Source organism: Hipposideros armiger, unplaced genomic scaffold (assembly GCF_001890085.2).
Source record: "Hipposideros armiger isolate ML-2016 unplaced genomic scaffold, ASM189008v1 scaffold_1348, whole genome shotgun sequence".
NCBI lineage: Eukaryota > Metazoa > Chordata > Mammalia > Chiroptera > Hipposideridae > Hipposideros > Hipposideros armiger.
The window spans coordinates 130,708-149,310 of NW_017732698.1; the positions used below are offsets into that span (position 1 = coordinate 130,708).

Here is an 18,603-nt window from a genome sequence, read left to right on the forward strand (position 1 = left end):
TTCATGTAGAATTGACAGTGTAGATTTGTATTATAGTATTACAAATATCCTTTAGACAGTATTGTATAAAATGCATTAAATTTTGCATAGATACTTAGATACAAAAGATTGTAAGTATTAAACCTATAAATCTTAGTAGAAAAAAAATCAATTTTTGGTATTACAGAAATGTATTTTTCCACCCAATCAAATAATGCAAATAACCAAAAACATGGTTCAAGACTATAAACTATAAATGATATGTTCAACCTCCAAAATTATAGTTATAGTTTGTATACAACCTCCAAAGTTTTAGGTACAATTTATTCATCAATTTATTAAACAAACTGTTCTAGGCACTCTTTTAGGCATTGGGGATACAGACATGAACAAAGTAGATAAAGATCCAGCCTTCATAGAAGTTACAGTGGTAAGAGATTACAACAGATATATAATGTAACATCAAATACTGTTATATACTCGAATGTATGTATTGTGTTGATACTATATAATACATAAATTGTGTCTATAATGTAATAATTATATAACATATATAATTGCTATGCAATACATAATATGTATGTGTGCATAATACTTTATACTCATCAATAGTCTCTAGATGAGGAAGGCAGCCACGGGAGTGAGAAGCCTAAAGGTGAAGATACTTTAGGAAAATTTCCTTCTTCTACAAAGGGATCTCCTCCCAGAATCCACAGCTCTTGGTGATCATGCTCTGCCCTCCCTTCAAAGTCCCTGCCATGGGCTTTGTCAATGTAGCAGAGACCCTTGGTGCCTCATCTATAGTCCATTAACAGTCATCGTTTTCATGCAGATAATCCTGGCTTCCTACTGGTAGTACCTGAATTCCTAGCCTGAGAACTTTCTCCACGCACCAGTGACCAGTCCATCCTTGAGCATTAAAAAAAAACCAAAATTCCAGGTATAAATACCCTCTGGAAACTGCTATGGACCAATCTTAAAGCAGTTTGTGCGATAAACAGCATAGCTCCCTTGCCCTGTGGATACAAAGCTCCGAGGTCTGTGTTCACCCCTAGGTTCCAGAGTTCCCAGCATGAATAAGCTTCACTGCCTCTATAGTAACTTCCTAACACAAACTTTACAGGGTTCCATCCCTTTACTTTTAACCTGAGTCTTTATATTTAAAGTGGGTTTCATGTAGACAACATTGAGTTAGTCTGTTTTTGTATTTGTTTTTTAATCCACTCTGACAATCTTTGTTTTTTAATTGGTGTATTAGGCCATTCACATTTAAAGTGATTATTGATATAGTTGATGTAATAGCTACCATGCTTGTGCATGTTTTCTATTTTTTGAATTTGTTCTTTGTTTCTCTCTCCACCTAGTTTTTGTTTGTTTGTTTGTTTGTTTGTTTGTTTGTTTGTTTGTTTGTGGAGGGTGTGTGGCTTCTCTTTTGTTTGTTTGTTTGTTTTTGGGTTTTTTTAGCTGAGCCTTCCTGCTGTCTGTTGGCAGCTCAGTGGCAGCTCAGCTCGGACCAGGAATCAAACCGCTGTTGCTCAGAGCTTAAACTCTTGAGCAGGCTCTGAGCCACTTGGCCAGCCTTCCTCTGTTTTTAACTGAACAATTTCTATGATTCTATTTTATCACTTTTAGTGAATTGATTATACTTATTTTGAATATATTTTGTGGTTGATCTAGGATTTACAATATACATATTTACTAATTTAAGTTCACTCTCACAAAACACTATGCCATTTGTCATGTAGTTCAGATACCTTATAGGAAAATATTTTTAATTCCACATTCCTCTTGGATGTTGCTGTGATTCATTTTACTTATCCATATGCTAGGATCACCCAGTTTATTTTTAGTATTCTTGTTTGAGACAAAGTTAAGTTTTAGATCTATTAAGTGTGTGTGTGTGTGTGTGTGTGTGTATATATTTTTTTCTATTTATCATATATGTATCATATATATATATATATATATATATATATATATATATCATGTATATCATGTATATATACAAAATCACTTTACATTAACTTATTTCTTCTCTAACAATTTTTCTTTATAACTTTCTTCATGAAGAACTTTTAACATTTCTTGCCGGGTAGATTTGCTGGTGATGAATTCACTCAGTTTTTATTTATCTGAGAAAGTCTATTTCTGCTTCACTTTTGAGGGATAATTTTTCTGGATATAGAATTTCATGTTGGTGTTGTGATTATTGTTTGTTTGGTTTTTGTTTTCTTACTTCAACATTTTAAATATTTCAGACTACCATTTTGCTGTCTTCTGATTTGCATGGTTTCTGATGAAAATCTATTGTAATTCTTCTTATCTTTGTTTCTTAGGTGAGGATTTTATTTTCTGTTTTAAAATCTGAATTCAAATTTTTTTCTTTGTCTTTGGTTATCTGTATAAATACAATATGTCTAGGTGTTTGTTGTTGTTGTATTGTTATTTATATTCTTTTGGTGTTTCTGAGCTCCCTAGATCTGTAGTTTGGGGTTCGTTATTAATTTGGGAATTTTTTCAACTTTTATTATTTCAAATATGTCTTCCACTTTATTCTCTCTCTTTTCTCCTTCTGGTGTTCCAAATATGTGTGTTATACCTTTTGATAATATCTCACAGTTCTCGGATGTTCTTCTGTTTTCTTTCTTCCTTTCTTCTTCCTATTTCAATTTGTAAGACTATGTTGAAACGTCTTCAAGTTCACTGATTCTTTCCTCAGTTGTATTATGCCTATTGATGAGTCCATTGAAGGAATTCTTTATTCTAGTTAAAGTGTTTTTGATTTCTAGAATTTTCTTTTGATATTTTCTTAGAATTTCCATCTATCTGTTTCTGTAACTCATCTATTCTTGCATGCTGTCTACACTAGCCATTAGAGACATTAACACATTAATCATAGTTATTTTAAAGTCCCTTCTGATAATTCCAATATCTATGTAATATCTGAGAAACAAAGAGCAAACTCAAACAAGAAAAGTTTTTTCTAGCATTTCTTTTTTCTCTTTAGACTTCTTTTTTTTCTTACCTTTCAGAATGCTTTGTAATATTTTGTTAAAAGCTGAACATATATAAGGTAATAGGAGCTGAGAAAAAAGGCTTTTAGTGTGTTTCTGTTAATGTGTCTAGGAATTGGGCTGTGTCTAACGTGTTCTATGACTATAAGTATGAGATGCTTAAACTTTCTCTAGTGCCCTTGATTGTGTGTGTCCTTTCAACTTTGTGCTCCTGTATATACACCGTTACAGGGAGAGTGTGTATTCTGCAACTATTTCAGCTCTAATTTACTATTATTCTAGAGTCCTATAGCTGGGTTGGTAAAGTGTGGGAGAAAAGATGCATTCTATAACCTTTCAGATAGGTATTAATCATTTTGTCTGTGTCTCAGGACTGTGACTGTCATATGCATTTCTACTGGATATACCTTCTTTTTTTCTCTTTCCCCCAGGCATTAATCCATGTTTTTGGCTATATAATTTCCACTCTATTTTCTTGAAGCCATGACCCCTGTTGACAATGTTGTCCCAAAGACTTGCATGAAACAAGAAGATTGTAGGGAAAGTAAATTACTTTCCTTGGCTAGAGTAAGGTCTTTGAATTGAGATGTGGAAATACCTTGTCCTTCAGGAGTAGGTCTTAGTTATACAGGAGGATTTTGGTTTATTTCACGATAGTTATCCTTCCCATCCAACTTCTAGGGACATAACTGACTCTTGGATTATTATCATGAGAACCTGGTGAGAGTCATGAAAGGAAAGCCTACACAAGTGTTTGGGGGTCCTTCTGAGATTGCAGCCACCAGGTGTTTCTGTTTTACACACTAGACCGTAGCCAGCCTGTAGTAATTTATCAAAGTTAACATTTAAGAGTTACTACCAGTTCATGGCTCCAGCTGTTTCTAAACCAACTAAGCAGATATCAGTTGCATTTTCTTTGAATGTACTTGTCTCTCTAGGTTTTGAAGTGGTATTTTACCCTGTGACCTCAGTTCTATAACAGTTCTAAATAATCATCATCATCATTATAATAATCATAATTGATTTTCATTTTTCATAGATTGTTCTGGTTATAAGTACAGGAATGATGACTTTAAAGCTCTGTATGTGTCAGAAACATTTATCAACTTCCTGTTCTCTCTTACTTTGCCACTCTTCTACCAGTGTTTCCTGAGATCTCAAATAAATCACTTAAAATCAACTCCTTATTTCAGTGTCAATTTCTGGGAGAACTGAAGCTAGAATAACCAGTGGGACAATTTACTAGAGAAATTGGTCTCTCTTCCTCTAGTTGACTGTTACAACTGAGACAGTAACAGATATGCATCAAACCAGTATATGCCTTTCTTTTACTTTTCAGAGAAAATGGCTGTTACCTGTAAATTTAAGACATTTCTTAGCTGAAACAAGATCCCTCAATTACCACCACTCATGTCCTATACTGGGACTCTGCAGAATCTATTTATATAGAATCCCCATTAGAATTGTATATAGATTGATGATAGATAGATAGATGATAGATAGATAGATAGATAGATAGATAGATAGATAGATAGATACTAGAATCCTACATGCCTCAGCTAGCATTCAGCTTTAGAAAACCTGACATAAGACATTCTCTGGTTTGTTTTGAAAGTGCAATCCCCCACAACCTTACTTTATGCACAGGAAAAGTACAGGATAATGCTAAATTTTAGCCAAATATTAACACATGCTGCCCCTGAGATCATTCCAAACATGAAAGGAAAAGTCTAACTCAATCTTCTTGTACCTTCTCAAGTTATACTAAATACTGGCTTAAGTTAACCAGATTGTATTACAAGTACTAGTCACAGGCTAAGGCTTCCTGTAGGACACATGAATGGAAAAAGTCACAGGTTCCTCCAAAGAGGTATCATCTTAATGATGAGTACAGCCCAGTGAGATGGACAAGACTGCATTCTGACAGCTGAGGCTTGGGGATCATTTTTTTTTTTTTAACGTGAACAGGTTCTAAGGTTAGAAACCATACTATTTATCCAGTGGTTATCAGCTAAATCAGCACAGAATAGAAATAATAAAACCTTATGAATGAACTCTCTTGCCTTGAAACTAATTCTGAAAGAAGTTATCAATTTTGAGAAACAACTTTACTTGCTCCAATACTCGTAAATGTGGATATGAAGATATACTTCATCATAGCCCTTAGCTTGCATTTGGTTTATTTTAGCTCACCAGGTTTGTCTGTAAAGATGTGCTATTCAGCACGTGGCCTCAGTATTCAGTCTCTGCCTTCACCTTTGATGGTGATGTGAATGAGTTTGCATTTCTGTGGAATCCTTTAAAAATCCCCCACATTTAAATATACATTTTTATTATAATTCTATTCAAATACAGCTGTGACTTTTGATAAAATTGTGACTTCTGACTCATCCCTTAGTCCCCCTTCTATATACCTCCAAATCATCTTGTTATACATTCTTTAGCCTTTGAGCTAATGGAACCTAGCCTTTCAGAACAGAATGGCATATATTTTGAGACAATAGCACAGCCTTTTATCACCCAGCAATGGTTTCCCTCTTGCCTAATAGAGAAAGGATTAAAACCAGACAAAGACTAACATCAGTTTTCCCACTTGCTTCTTTAGCACGTCATCTCTTCCTTATTGTAAATACAGCATTCAGGCTCTACTGCCCAAAGATCTTTTTGTTTTCTCCCTGAAAAAACCTTTTTTTATATTAAAAGGAAAGATAAAAGAAGGAAAGAAGATAGAGAACAAAAAGTGTCTCTCTTCCCTAAGTGTGATTATGAAAGGAAGTCATTTTTGAGGAAATGGCACTTTAGCAGAGTTCTGCTAGAAGTGAATAAAAGTTTCCTGCAGATAGCTGGTGAAAGAACATTCCAGGGAGAGTAAATAACAAGTCCAAGTGTCAAAGCGGGTGTACAGTTAAGAACATTTCAGAAATATTAAGGAAATAAAAGTGCCTAAAGCAAAGCGAAATAAAGGAAAGAGAGAATAATAGACGATGACAGAGATGTGGCCAGGTATCTGGTATAGAAGGAATGTAGGTCACTGTAAGGATATTTATTCTAATAATGATGAGAGACTTTTGAATTGAAGAATAATATCATCTTAGATTATTCTATAAAATATAGCTTGTCAGCAAGACATTCATAGAAAACACCAAAACACTTATTATCTTAGTCCAGTTTGTCTTGAAAGTCAAACCCAGGATAAGGGCTTCTATGTAAGTAGTTTATTTAGGAAGAGATCCCTGGAAGCAGAAATGAAGTTCCAGAAAAGTACAACAGGTAAGAAATGAAAACTAATACGAGGATATGCTCTTTGCCATTGTTACAATTGACTGGTGCCCCAACTCACTGGGACCATCTATGGAATCTTAAAAGTGTGTCTCAGAAATGTCTGCCTGGTAAATACAAGAGGACATATTTATCCTTGAGTTCCTACCCTCCACAGTGGTCAAAGGTGGACTTAGATGGCATTAGCTCCTCAGCACTCCTGGTTTGTGCAGTACCATGAGTCAGAGAAGGCCCTGGACAGACAAGGAGAAATATCCCATCACAGACTGGAGCAAAATGTAGTCAGATGTTACTACATTGCCAACGGCCAGAGACTGTCTCAGAACAAATCATTTAATGACTGAGCAAGAGATATGGCCCAGAAGATGTGCACTATTTTCTAGAAAGTGTAAACTATAGATTTCCAAATGAAATATCTTCTATCTGGTTATTCTTCTAGAAGAGAACAGTTTTGCCATCTCTTTTTTGATTAATCTTTTCATTATAATCAAAATGTAAAGTTTTTTTTTGCTTTCTTAAAGAATCTCTAATAAAATATATGCTGCATATGAATCACAAGGATGCTTTTATTATTAATGGAGTAATAGAAGGGAGAGAGGGAAGGGGGAAGGGGGAGAGAGAGAGAGAGAGAGAGAGAGAGAGAGAGAGAGAGAGAGAGAAAGAGAGAGAGAAAGAGAGAGAGAGAGAGAGAGATTTTCCAAACTATTTTAAATGTTAATTACATAGGAGTGTTCCTTTTCAGCACTGAAAATGATTATATTTTAACAGAGCCTAGTCTGTTAATTTTAACTACTTTAAATAGAGAATTTCTAGCCAAAAGATCAGGATGTAATATATTATTACAACTACTCTTTAGCAATGATAATTTGTATATGACATCACTTGGTATTAGCTCTAAAGGTGTTTTCCAAGTGACTGGGTACCACAAACCCCAGCATGAGCACTATTTTAATAATACTGTATATCTGGCACTGCTGGCTTCTGTTCTGTTTGCTCTTTATATACGAGCAAGACAAAAGACAGTGCCAATATTCTTTATTATTATTTGTTGAGTGTCTGCCAAGGCGGGACTCTATTAAAAGCTCTGGAGACACAGCAGTAAATGAAACAGGCAGAAGCCCCTGCACTCGTGGGGCTCACATTCCTCAGGGCAGGCTACTACTCCGGGGCACCCAGTTGCATGTGGATGCCTTTCAAGAGAGGCTGGGTATTATTTGATATCATGTTATGCTGACACCACCATGAGATGCTTCATTTTGAAGTAGACATTTTTCTCCCTTCAAAGTCCTACTTTGGTACTGTTCCTTTTTAATATAGAGTGGGTGGAATGGCCCTGGAACTGTGGCTAAACCGTTAAATTCTCTATTTCAATGTGCTGATTTTGACAAAAAGTTGCACTGCACAGTTGCGAATGTTGTATGTTTAAAAATTCTTGACTTGGTAACTTTGCTACTAAAGTAACTATGCTACGTTCCTGAAAATAAGGATTCAACCTTTTCTGCTCTTAGATACATGTAAAATGTGATGGGTTTGGATGACCTGACAAGCTTACAAGCAGCTGCCTCTCTCTTCTTCACTTTCCGCTATCACACTCAGTGGGATGTTACAGAAATTGCATACATAGTTGAGCAAAATAGCTTTGTTAGATAGTGGGGGGAATTTGGTGTTGACATAGATGAGTGGCTGCGCTCCTCTTTCATCTTATTCAGATGGGTTTTTTACCTTCTGCAGTGGGATTGCTCTGTTGAATATGTGTTATTGTGTTTTATAATGTCGGTCAACACCTTTTCCAATATTATCCACAATGGAAAAGGAGAGGGGCCATGGGACATTGGGGCACATCGGTCCAATGGCTGCTTTTGTTTAAAAACATTTTTTTAAATGTATAATCAATGAAAAGACATATGACTCCTTTCCCTTATGATCTACATACAATAACCAGTCCTTCTGTGCTACTAACATTTTCTATAATACAGCCTTGACTACTTACTGCTGTTCATGTCAACATGAAAATTCCAACCCAAACATGTTTCTTACTGAATAATCTATTGCAACCTAAGCTCCCACTAGGCTATGTTTCTTTCAATATCTTAGAAGAAGATAGGAATACAGAGAGAGAGAGCAGGAGAATAAAGGGTGTCAAAATGTTAATGATTTTATTTAAGTGAAGCTCATATGAGTTTATTGTCAGATTCTTGTAATGTTTCTATACTTTGAACATTTTTTTGTAAATGTGAAGCACAATTTAAATTTTTTTCTGGAAAATAAATTTCAATAAGGAGTAAAACAAAAAGGGGCAAGACCTATGAATAAAAAAGACTAAGAAACATCAGGTGATGCTAATGTATGGACCTTATTTGAATCCTGTTTTGAACCAATTTGTTTAAAATATTAAACAATTGTAGTTATTTGAACACACTGAATTTTTTATGATTGTAATTTTTTATGATGTTTCTTTATATGTTTTAGGTCTGATATTGGTTTATATGTTTTGTGATGATTTTTTTTGAAGTTCTATTTTAGTGATACATACTGAAAGATTTGCTGATAACATTATGTGAACTTGGGAATTTCCTTAAAAATTATTGAGGACAAAGAAGACAGTGTGAGATAGGTTAGGATAAGATAAAACAAAGTTACCTTGAAGTTGATAAGTGTTGAAGTTGAGTGATGGGTGTGCGAGGGTTATTATACTTTTCTAATTTTTTTTTATGCTTAAAAGGTTAAACATAAGCAAATGCTATGGACCAGATTATTCACGTTCAAATATGGAGTGCACATTCCTACCTGTAATATGAGGATATGTCTAGAATATACATCTCTAGAATTTTAATCAGGAGTGAATGAGTTAATACATACAAACTCTTTCTTACTCAAAGACGACTCTAAACAAGCCCTGAATAAATGCTAGCTGTCATTTTTAGATTTGTTTTTTCTCTTCAGATCTAGGCAGAGGCTAATATTGTTGAAAATGCAATTTACCCAAGAATCTCAGTTTGCTCTACTCAAAGATTTACCACTTTTGTGAAAAGAATAAGGAGGACACAATTATTGCTTCTCTGGAGGAATATCAATCTTAGGAAGAAAAAAAAAACAATAACCAAATATTTAGAGAGAGGAAGTAGCTTAAATGTAATTATAATTAATGGGGAAAAACAACTAGTTTGCAAAGCAATTGCTGTTCAAGAATATTGTTTTGAGAGCTAATTCAGCTTTGAACCACGAATTATTGCCATTTTAATATAACTCATGTTGACTGGAATTTTATCTCTGCTTCACACACTTTAGCCATGAAATTAGAGTACTTAATTTTTGTTTCATTTAAATTGGCTAATCCACAAGTTATTATTTTGAAGATTTTATAAAAATTCATTAAGCAGTTTATATCTATATGACTCATTTTCAAATTTTTAAACTAGCCTCTTTTTATCATATTAGCAGTTATCAAAAATAATAGAAAATATTCCACAAATATACTGAGAAATGGTAAATTTATTAAATGAATGGAATCATATGAACAATTTAAATGATTTTGAAATGTATCACCTCTTGTTATGCAGTTGATAAAACTAATAAAACATAACAATAGATCACTGTCTTTAAAGTGAGAAAGAGGGCTCTGTATTTATAGATTATGGCAAATGTATGTATCCATTACCTGTAGGCATAGTACAAGGTATACATACAAATTATGGTGAACATTATGGTATGGGGTGTGTACACAAATATATAGTATAATAATTTAAGGCAAGTATTTGTCATTCATTAAATTACAATTAATAAACCATTTTTAAATTTTGTAGAATTAATTTAAACATTCAGGCTATGAGTTCTTTCTAGCCTCTATATTTGGTAAAAGGACAATTGTCATTGCAACAGAGAGAGCTGTACATTTCACTCCACATCCCAGTGTCTGAGAGAGTGAGTGTCTTAGAGTGGCATATATGAGTCCTAAATATATAATTATTTTGAATTTTAAAGCAGTAAATATGAGAGAATCTGTGATGAGAAACATAATATAATATATTCTATGGTAATAATTGAAGTTTGGGTCTTCATATCAACACTTCAGGGAAAGACTTGGACAATGTTTCAACATGTAAAATGTACTCATGTCTGGCAATGGTAAAATTTAGGGTGGGATGAAATAGCAAGTAAATTTAGATTTAAGAAAACCTAAAAGCCACAGTCAAACATTTTGCGATTTTATGCTTTGTAAATGAAATCTAATGGTAACTGACTACATTTTTAATCTTTTCTGGGATTTGATTATATAGCCATCTTTATTTATGATGAAAGTAATCTGCTTATACAGTTCAATCTTTTTCAGTTTAAGCAAAGAACTAGCAGAAAAGAATCTTATTTTTTGAAGATTATATAATATTTGAAAGTTCAACATAAATGGATATGAGTCAATATGAAAACATTTATCAAATTAAATCTAGTTGTGATGAATAAGTTCCTATATAGATATTTAAGGCAACAAACAAAGATGTCAAACTTGAGTATCTGTGCACCCCTATGGACATCATCAAACAAGACACATTTTAGATGTTGTTCAGAATTTAGAAGTTTTAAGTTAACTAAGCCATTGCCCAAAATCTATAGTTGAATCAACATGGCTATAAGATTTTCATATTTTGAATGCTAACATAGCATAGGAAATTGTTCAAGCAAGAGCTTCTATTTCTTTTAATGGTTTGCTTTCCTTCTTGTTATTTCTGCTATTTGTTTCATCATTTGTTTTGGATTCTCCTGTTAATCTTTTGGGTTTTTTTAACTAATAATTTCTTCTAATTTGGTTTGCTGGCATTTGCTTTATTGTGCTCTTTGTAAATTCTATTTTTAACTGTAATTATTATACTAGTTGACAGAACAAAGTAAACTCAGGGGAGAACTAATTGCTTCCTTCTTTGAAATTTTATTTTTTAGGACTATGCTGAGAAGGAGAACACAATAGCAAAAGCTCTAGAAGATCTCAAGGCCAATTTTTACTGTGAACTCTGTGACAAGCAGTACTACAAGCATCAGGAGTTTGACAATCACATTAATTCATATGACCATGCTCACAAGCAGGTAAGAAAGAAATGTCCAACAATATCTGTTATTTCTGAAATTTGATAGTAATTTTAATTCTGTCGGCTGTATGAATATGATATTTGTGTTCATTTTTTCTTTGTTGTACAGTTTTTAAAGATCTCATTCTAGAATGATGATTTGATGACCTATAGCAAAAGACAGTTTTTTGTTAGTTTTGTTTTTTTAAGTACCAAAGGTAAGGCTTGAAATAAGCAACTGACACAAAGATGTGCTATTCAATTGCATTTTAGCAATTGCCAGTGTTTTGAAAATTATATTCTGTAGATGGTGATCCTCTATATATACTTCAAAAGTATTAAATTTTAAATATTTTAATCAACTAATGATATTTATCAAATATAAGTGAATTTATTCGTAGCTGTTTTTATAAAGCATTTGCCAATTTAAGCTACCATAAATCATGAAAAAAACAATGGTTTGGTATAGTAAAAATAACCAAGTGTTATTGGTTATTATAAATAACTACTTAAATGTATATAACTTATTTTAATATTGTTTTCATTTTTCTATCATTTCTAAATGCAAGACTGATTTTTTTCAACACTCTATGTAAAGATGAGTTTAAAATAGGGATGATGTCAGAAGTGAATTTAATAATACAGAATAATACAGATTCCATTTTCTTATTACTTTACATATATCAAAGCAACTTCACAGATTGCTTAGCCAGCTGGATATGATACAGCAGTCTTAGTTATCAATTTATAAATATTTGTATTTTTAACTATACTCACAAATATCTACAAATCATTTTGGTATAAAAAAGATAGTTTTTAAATTAAATTTATCAGTGTGACATTGATTGGTAAAATTGTATAAGTTTCAAGTGTACAGTTCTATAATACATCATCTACATATTGCATTGTGTATTCACCACCTAGAGTCAGTTTTCCTTCCATCACCATATATTTATCTCCCTTTACCCTCCTCTACCATCCCCCTACCCCCTTACCTTCTGTTAGCCACTGAACTGTTGTCTGTACTTATGAGTTTTTGTTTATCTTCTTTATTGCGTTCAGTTTTATATTCGATATACAAGTGAAGTCTTATAGTTCTTAATTTTTTCTGTCTGAATTATTTCACTTAGCATGATAATTTCAAGATCCATCCATGTTGTTGCAAATGTCAGTATTTCATCTTTTCTTATGGCTGAGTCACATTCCATTGTGTATATGTACACCTTCATTATCCAGTCATCTGTCAAAGGACACTTCAGTTGTTGTTCATGTCTTGGTCACCATGAATAATTCTGCAATGAACATAAGGGGTTGGACAATTAAGTTAATGAACTCATCCTAGAGTAACTGCTACATAACTTATTGATGAATAGCACTATGGTCACCTTCGAAGTACTCCCCTTGGGAAACTATGCACCAACGCCAGCACCTAGTCCACCCTTCAAAGCAATTTTGGAACTCTTTCTAGAATGACCATAAGAGCTGTCATCGTATTACCCTTGATATCCTGAATGTCATCCAAATGTCTTCCTTTCAATATTTCCTTTATCTTCCAGTAAAGAAAGAAGTCATTGGGGGGCCAGATCAGTTGAGTAGGGATGGTGTTCCAATACAGTTATGTGTTTACTAACTAAAAACTCCCTTACAGACAGTGCCGCATGAGCTGGTACATTGTCGTGATGCAAGAGCTATGCATTGTTGACGAAAAGTTCAGGCCGCCTAACTTTGTCATGGAGCCTTTTCAGCACTTCCAAATAGTAAACTTGGTTAACTGTTTGTCCAGTTTGTCCATTCATAATGAATAATCCCTCTGATATGAAAAAAGGTTAGCAACACCATTTTGACTCTTGATTTGGACTGACAACTTTTTTGGTCATGGAAAATTGGCTGACTTTTGTTGTGCACTTTGACACTTTGTTTCAGGGTCCTATTAGTACACCCATGTTTCAATGCTATTGATAACATAGCCCAAAACATCGTCTTGCCTCTCCAAAAGTCTTGGCAAACTTCGACTCTCCTTTGCTTTTGTTCATCGGTGAGCTTCTTCAGGACCATTTTTGCACACACCTTTCTCATGCCAACATTTTCAGTTAACATTTTCCTAACTGTTTCTCTATGAATGTTTACTTGGTCTGCTATGCTTCTCACAGTCAGCCGATGATTTTGAGGCACAATTTGACAAATTTTTGCAATGTTTTCGTCAGTTCTGCTCATTATTGGCCGCCCTGATCTCTCTTCATTAGTGACACGTTCTCTCCACTCAGAAAAATGTTTAATCCATTTATACACTGCCATTTTCTTCATGGCATTATCCCCATATACTTGGACTAACATATCCCTGATTTCACTTCCATTCTTGCAAAATTTAACACAAAATTAAATGTTTGTTTGTTGCTCTATTTCAAGCTCAGACATTCTCGCGATGGCACACAAACACACACAACAATAATTAACGCCACTCAGCAAGACACCGCCACACGTCAACACAAACACAGCTGTGAGACACTGATACACCAAGGTTATGAAACCTTACCGAGCTGTTTGTACAGTGCTGCCAATGTAAGGACATGGTGGCAAGTCCACGTACCCTCATATATTTTTACAGATAAATATTTTCAGATTTTTTGGGTAAATACCCAGAACAGGGATTGCTGGGTCATTTAGTAATTCTATTATTAATTTTTTGAGGAACCTCCATACTGTTTTCCACAGTGGCTGCTCTAATCTGCATTCCCACCAGCAGTGTATGAGGGTTCCTTTTTCTCCACAGCCTCTCCAACACTTTTTATTACTTGTCATTTTGATAATAGCCATTCTAACTGGTGGGATCTCATTGTAGTTTTGATTTGCATTTCTCTAATAGCTAGTGAAGTTGAACATTTTTTCATATATCTGTTGGCTGTTTGTATGTTTTCTTGGGAGAATTGTCTATTCAGAGCTCTGCCCATTTTTAATTGGATTGTGTTTTTTGTTGTTTTTGAGTTGTACAAGTTCCTTATTCATTTTGGATAATAGCCCCTTATCGGAGGTATTGTTTGCAAATAACTTCTTGAATTCAGTTGGTTGCCTCCCTGTTTTGCTGATGGTTTCTTTTGTTGTGCAGAAGCTTTTTAATTTGATATAGTCCCATTCATTTATTTTTGCTTTTACTTCCCTTGCTTTTGACATCAAATTCATAAAATCCTCTTTGAATCCAAGGTCCATAAATTTAACCAATGCTTTTTTCTATGCAATTTATTGTTTCAGATCTTATGTTTAGGTCTTTGATTCATTTTGAATTAATTTTGGTATATGGTGAGAGATAACAGCCTAGTTTCATTCTTTTGCATGTGGCTTTCCAATTTTCCCAGCACCATTTATTGAAGAGGATTTCTTTTCTCCATTGTATGTTTTTGGCTCATTTTTTAAAAAATTATCTGCCCTGGGGCCTGCTGAGTGGCGCGATGGTTAAGAGCTGGCTTGGGACGCCAGAGGGCCCTGGTTCAGATCCCACATATGAGAGCCAGTGACACTGCCCTCCACAGCTAAGATGCTGAACAACAGCTCAACTTGGAGCTGGGCTGCCGTGGGTCGCCGGCAATGGCGTAGGCTGCAGCCCCTGTGGCATGGGTTGACATGGGCTACCGTGCATAGCCAGTGGCCAGCGTGAGCGGCCCTCAAGCCGCATTGAGCGGCCATCCAGAGGCCGGCAACTGATCTGCCTCACCCGGGAAGAGCGCAATGATGGTGCCAACTTGGGCCAGTGAAGCAACGTCCTCCACAACTAGACTGAAGAACAGAACGACAGCAACTTGTCTGTTCCCCTTCCCCCAATTCCCCAGCACTGTTCCCATCCCCCCAATTCCCCAATAAAAATCTTAAAAAAAAAATTATCTGCCCTTATACAGAAGGTGCCAAGTAAATGTATACACATGTTAAGAAAGGAAAAAACTATTAAAATTGTAATACTCAATATATACCGATAACAAAAGATGAATACAAGTTACATTTGACTTCTGAAATTACAAGAGGTGCTCTAAGTGGTTACCATCAGTGTAATTTTAATACAGTTTTTTTTTTCCTTTCTTAAAATGTGTGTACATTTTTTGGCACTCTCCATAAATGTGGTTTCATTTCTGGACTCGCAATTCTATTCCCTTGATCTCTGTGTCTGTATTTCTGCCAGTACTGCCATGCTATTTTGATTTTTGTCGCTTTGTAGTCAAAAGTGACAAATTGAAGTCAGGGAGTTGATACCTCCAGTATTGTTCTTTTCTGTCAGGATTTCTTTGGCTATTTGTGGTCTTCTGTGATATACAAATCTGATTATTTAGTTTTTTGTTCTATTTCTTTAAAAAATGCCTTTGGTATTTTCATGGGGATATTTTTACACTTTATTTATTTTGACATTCAAGGTTACTTCATATTAATTTCAGGTGTACAGCATAGTGGTCAGGCATTTATATAACTTAAGGAGTGATTCACCTGACTAGTACCAACCTGGCACAATGTGTAGTTATTACCATATTATTGACTACCGTATTTCCCCATGTATAAGACGCACCCTTTTTCAAAAAGTTTGGGCTCTAAAAACTGGGTGCGTCTTATACAGTGGTTGTAGATTTTTTATTTGCATTTCCCACTTTTTCCCACTTGTTGTCTTTCCACTCTTTGTTTCGTACTTGTTACTGGTATATTAGGTTACGTTTTGCCACGTTCTGCCCAGAAATGGCTCAGAAAAGATTTTCGTACAGTGCTGAATTCAAGTTAAAAGTGGTCCAGTTTGCAAAAGTGAATGGAAATCGTGTTGCTGAATGTAAGTTTGGTCCTCCTCCAACTGAGAAAACAATCTGAGGCTGGCTATGGTTGGGAGTTTTGACAGTGATGAAGAGTTGTATGAATTTTATGATGAATAAAACTTGAGTTCAATAACTTTATGTAATACTTTATTTTCAAATTTGGGGCCCCAAAATTAAGGTGCGTCTTATACATGGGAGCATCTTATATGTGGGGAAATATGGTATATTCTCTATGCTTTACTTTATATCTCTATGACTATTTTGTAAATACCAATTTGTACTTCTTAATCCCTTCACCTTTTTCACCCTGCCCCCTAACTCCTCTCCTACCTTTCACAAAATTATTGACTATATTCCTTATGCTATCCCTACATCTGCATGAGTACTGTGTAACAACCAATTCATACCTCCTAATCTCTTCCCATTCTTTACCTATTCCCACCCCCCGCCTATTCAGCAATCATCAAAATGTTTTCATTATCCATGAGTTTCTTTCTGTTTTATTTGTTTGTGTAGTTTATTCTTTACATTCCACATATAAATGAAATCACATTGCTTCTGTCTGACATACTCCACTCAGCACAATAGCCTTCAGATTCATCTGTGCCACCATAGATGGCAAGAACCCATTCCTTTCCATGACAGAGCAATATTCCATTGTATATGTATCACCTCCTCTTTATCCATTCATCCTTCGATGGACACGCAGGCTGCCTCCACATCTTGGCCACTATAACAATGCTGCAATGAACATATGGATTCAGACTTCCCCTTGAAGCAGCATTTTGGGTTTCTTCAGATAAATACCCAGAAATGGCATTACTGGGTCCTTCTTTGTCTCTTATTATAGCCTTTGTTTCAAAGTCTATTTTGTCTGTTATAAGTATTGCTACTCCAGCTTTTTTGTTGTTCTTGTTTCTATTTCATAAAATATTTTTTCCCATTGCTTCACTTTCATTCTGTATATGCCTTTTAATCTGAAGTGTGTTTCCTGTCCGCAGCATATGTAAGGGTCTTGTTTTCTTATCCATTTAGCCGCCCTATCTATTGATTCAAACATTTAATCCATTTACACTTAAAGTAATTGTTGACAGATCTGTAGTGTTGATGAAAAATATCCAGCCTAAGAGAAAACTTATAAGAGTTCATTAGAGCCAAACTGACAACAATTGTCAGGAAGCAAAATCTCAATGGATTGAGAAAATACTCCAGAAAATGGCCATTTTGCAACTTATTTTATACATTAGAATCAAAGGAGGAAGGTTGCATGAAATCCATTGGTTGTAGATTAAGGGGGTGGGAGAAAGCAAAGTGGGGAAATCTCTGGGATTGGATAAAAAGTAAAATGAGAGACACTTCTTTTACATTGGTGGATACAGCATAATTAATAGCATTTTACAGCACATAGAGATAGTATTTGGGGAACAAGATAACAATGAGGGACTTTGTAGCTTCCTGCTCTGGTGTGGTGGGTTGTGCCCCCTGGGGGTGTCTGGAAAAAGAGATTACTCTGATATTGTAAGGGTCTGTTATCTTAGATGCAAAAAGATGACAGACAGGCTTAAGGTAAAGATTGACCTTGTCAAGGAAGCTATAGGCCAAGGATGTGACTTCCTGCCATGGCCCACCTTTGTTAGGAATTTTTGTGTTCATGCCATCCTCTATGATTATTTTCAGTCTCCTGAGCTTGTCACGTTTAACATGTGGCCTCTTTTCCATCCACAGTAGTTATTGCCATTTTATTATTCATATTTTGATCTTCTTTGTTTTCTTCTTCTTAAAGAAGCCCCTCTAACATTTCTTGTAATACTGGTTTGGTGGTGATGAACTCCTTTAGCTTTCTCTTGTCTGGGAAGCTCTTTATCTGTTCTTCAATTCTAAATGATAGCTGTGCTGGGTAGAGTAATCTAGATTGTAGGTCCATGGTTTTCCTCAATTTTAATATTTCGAACTAACCCCTTCTGACCTGCAAAGTTTCTGTTGATAAATCAGCTGATAGTCTTATGGGAGCTCCATTGTAGGTAACTAACTGCTTTTCCCTTTTTGCTTTTAATATTTACTTTGTCTTTAACTTTGGCATTTTATTTATGATGTATCTTGGTATGGGCACCTTTGGGTTCATCTTGTTTGGGACTCTCTGCATTTCCTGGACTTGTATATCCATTTCCTTTACCAGGTTAGGGAAATTTTCTATCATTATTTCTTCAAGTAGGTTTTCAATTCCTTGCTCTCTCTCTCCTCCTTCTGATGCTCCTATAATGTGAATGTTGGTATGTTTGATGTTGTCCCAGAGGCTCTTTATACTCTCCTCATATTGTTGGATTCTTTTTTCTTTTCGCTGCTCCGATGGGATGTTTTTTGCTATGTTATCTTCTAAATTGTGTGTTCAATCTTCTGCTTCATCTAATCTACTGTGATTCCCTCTAATGCATTCTTCATTTCAGTTATTGTATTTTTTATTTCTGACTGGTTCTTTTTTTGTTTCCTGTCTCATTG

General features: G+C 34.9%; 1 protein-coding gene across 1 annotated transcript in view; it reads left to right on the plus strand.

Annotated features, from left to right (window-relative positions):
- The first annotated feature begins 364 nt into the window (after positions 1–364).
- The window catches only part of ZNF804A (zinc finger protein 804A), a 63,912-nt gene continuing 45,673 nt past the window's right edge, over positions 365–18,603 (plus strand). The window contains exons 1-2 of the mRNA XM_019633588.1: positions 365–409; positions 11,205–11,348. Of these exons, the coding sequence (XP_019489133.1) occupies positions 365–409; positions 11,205–11,348 (189 nt within the window). The remainder of the gene's footprint in view (positions 410–11,204; positions 11,349–18,603) is intronic.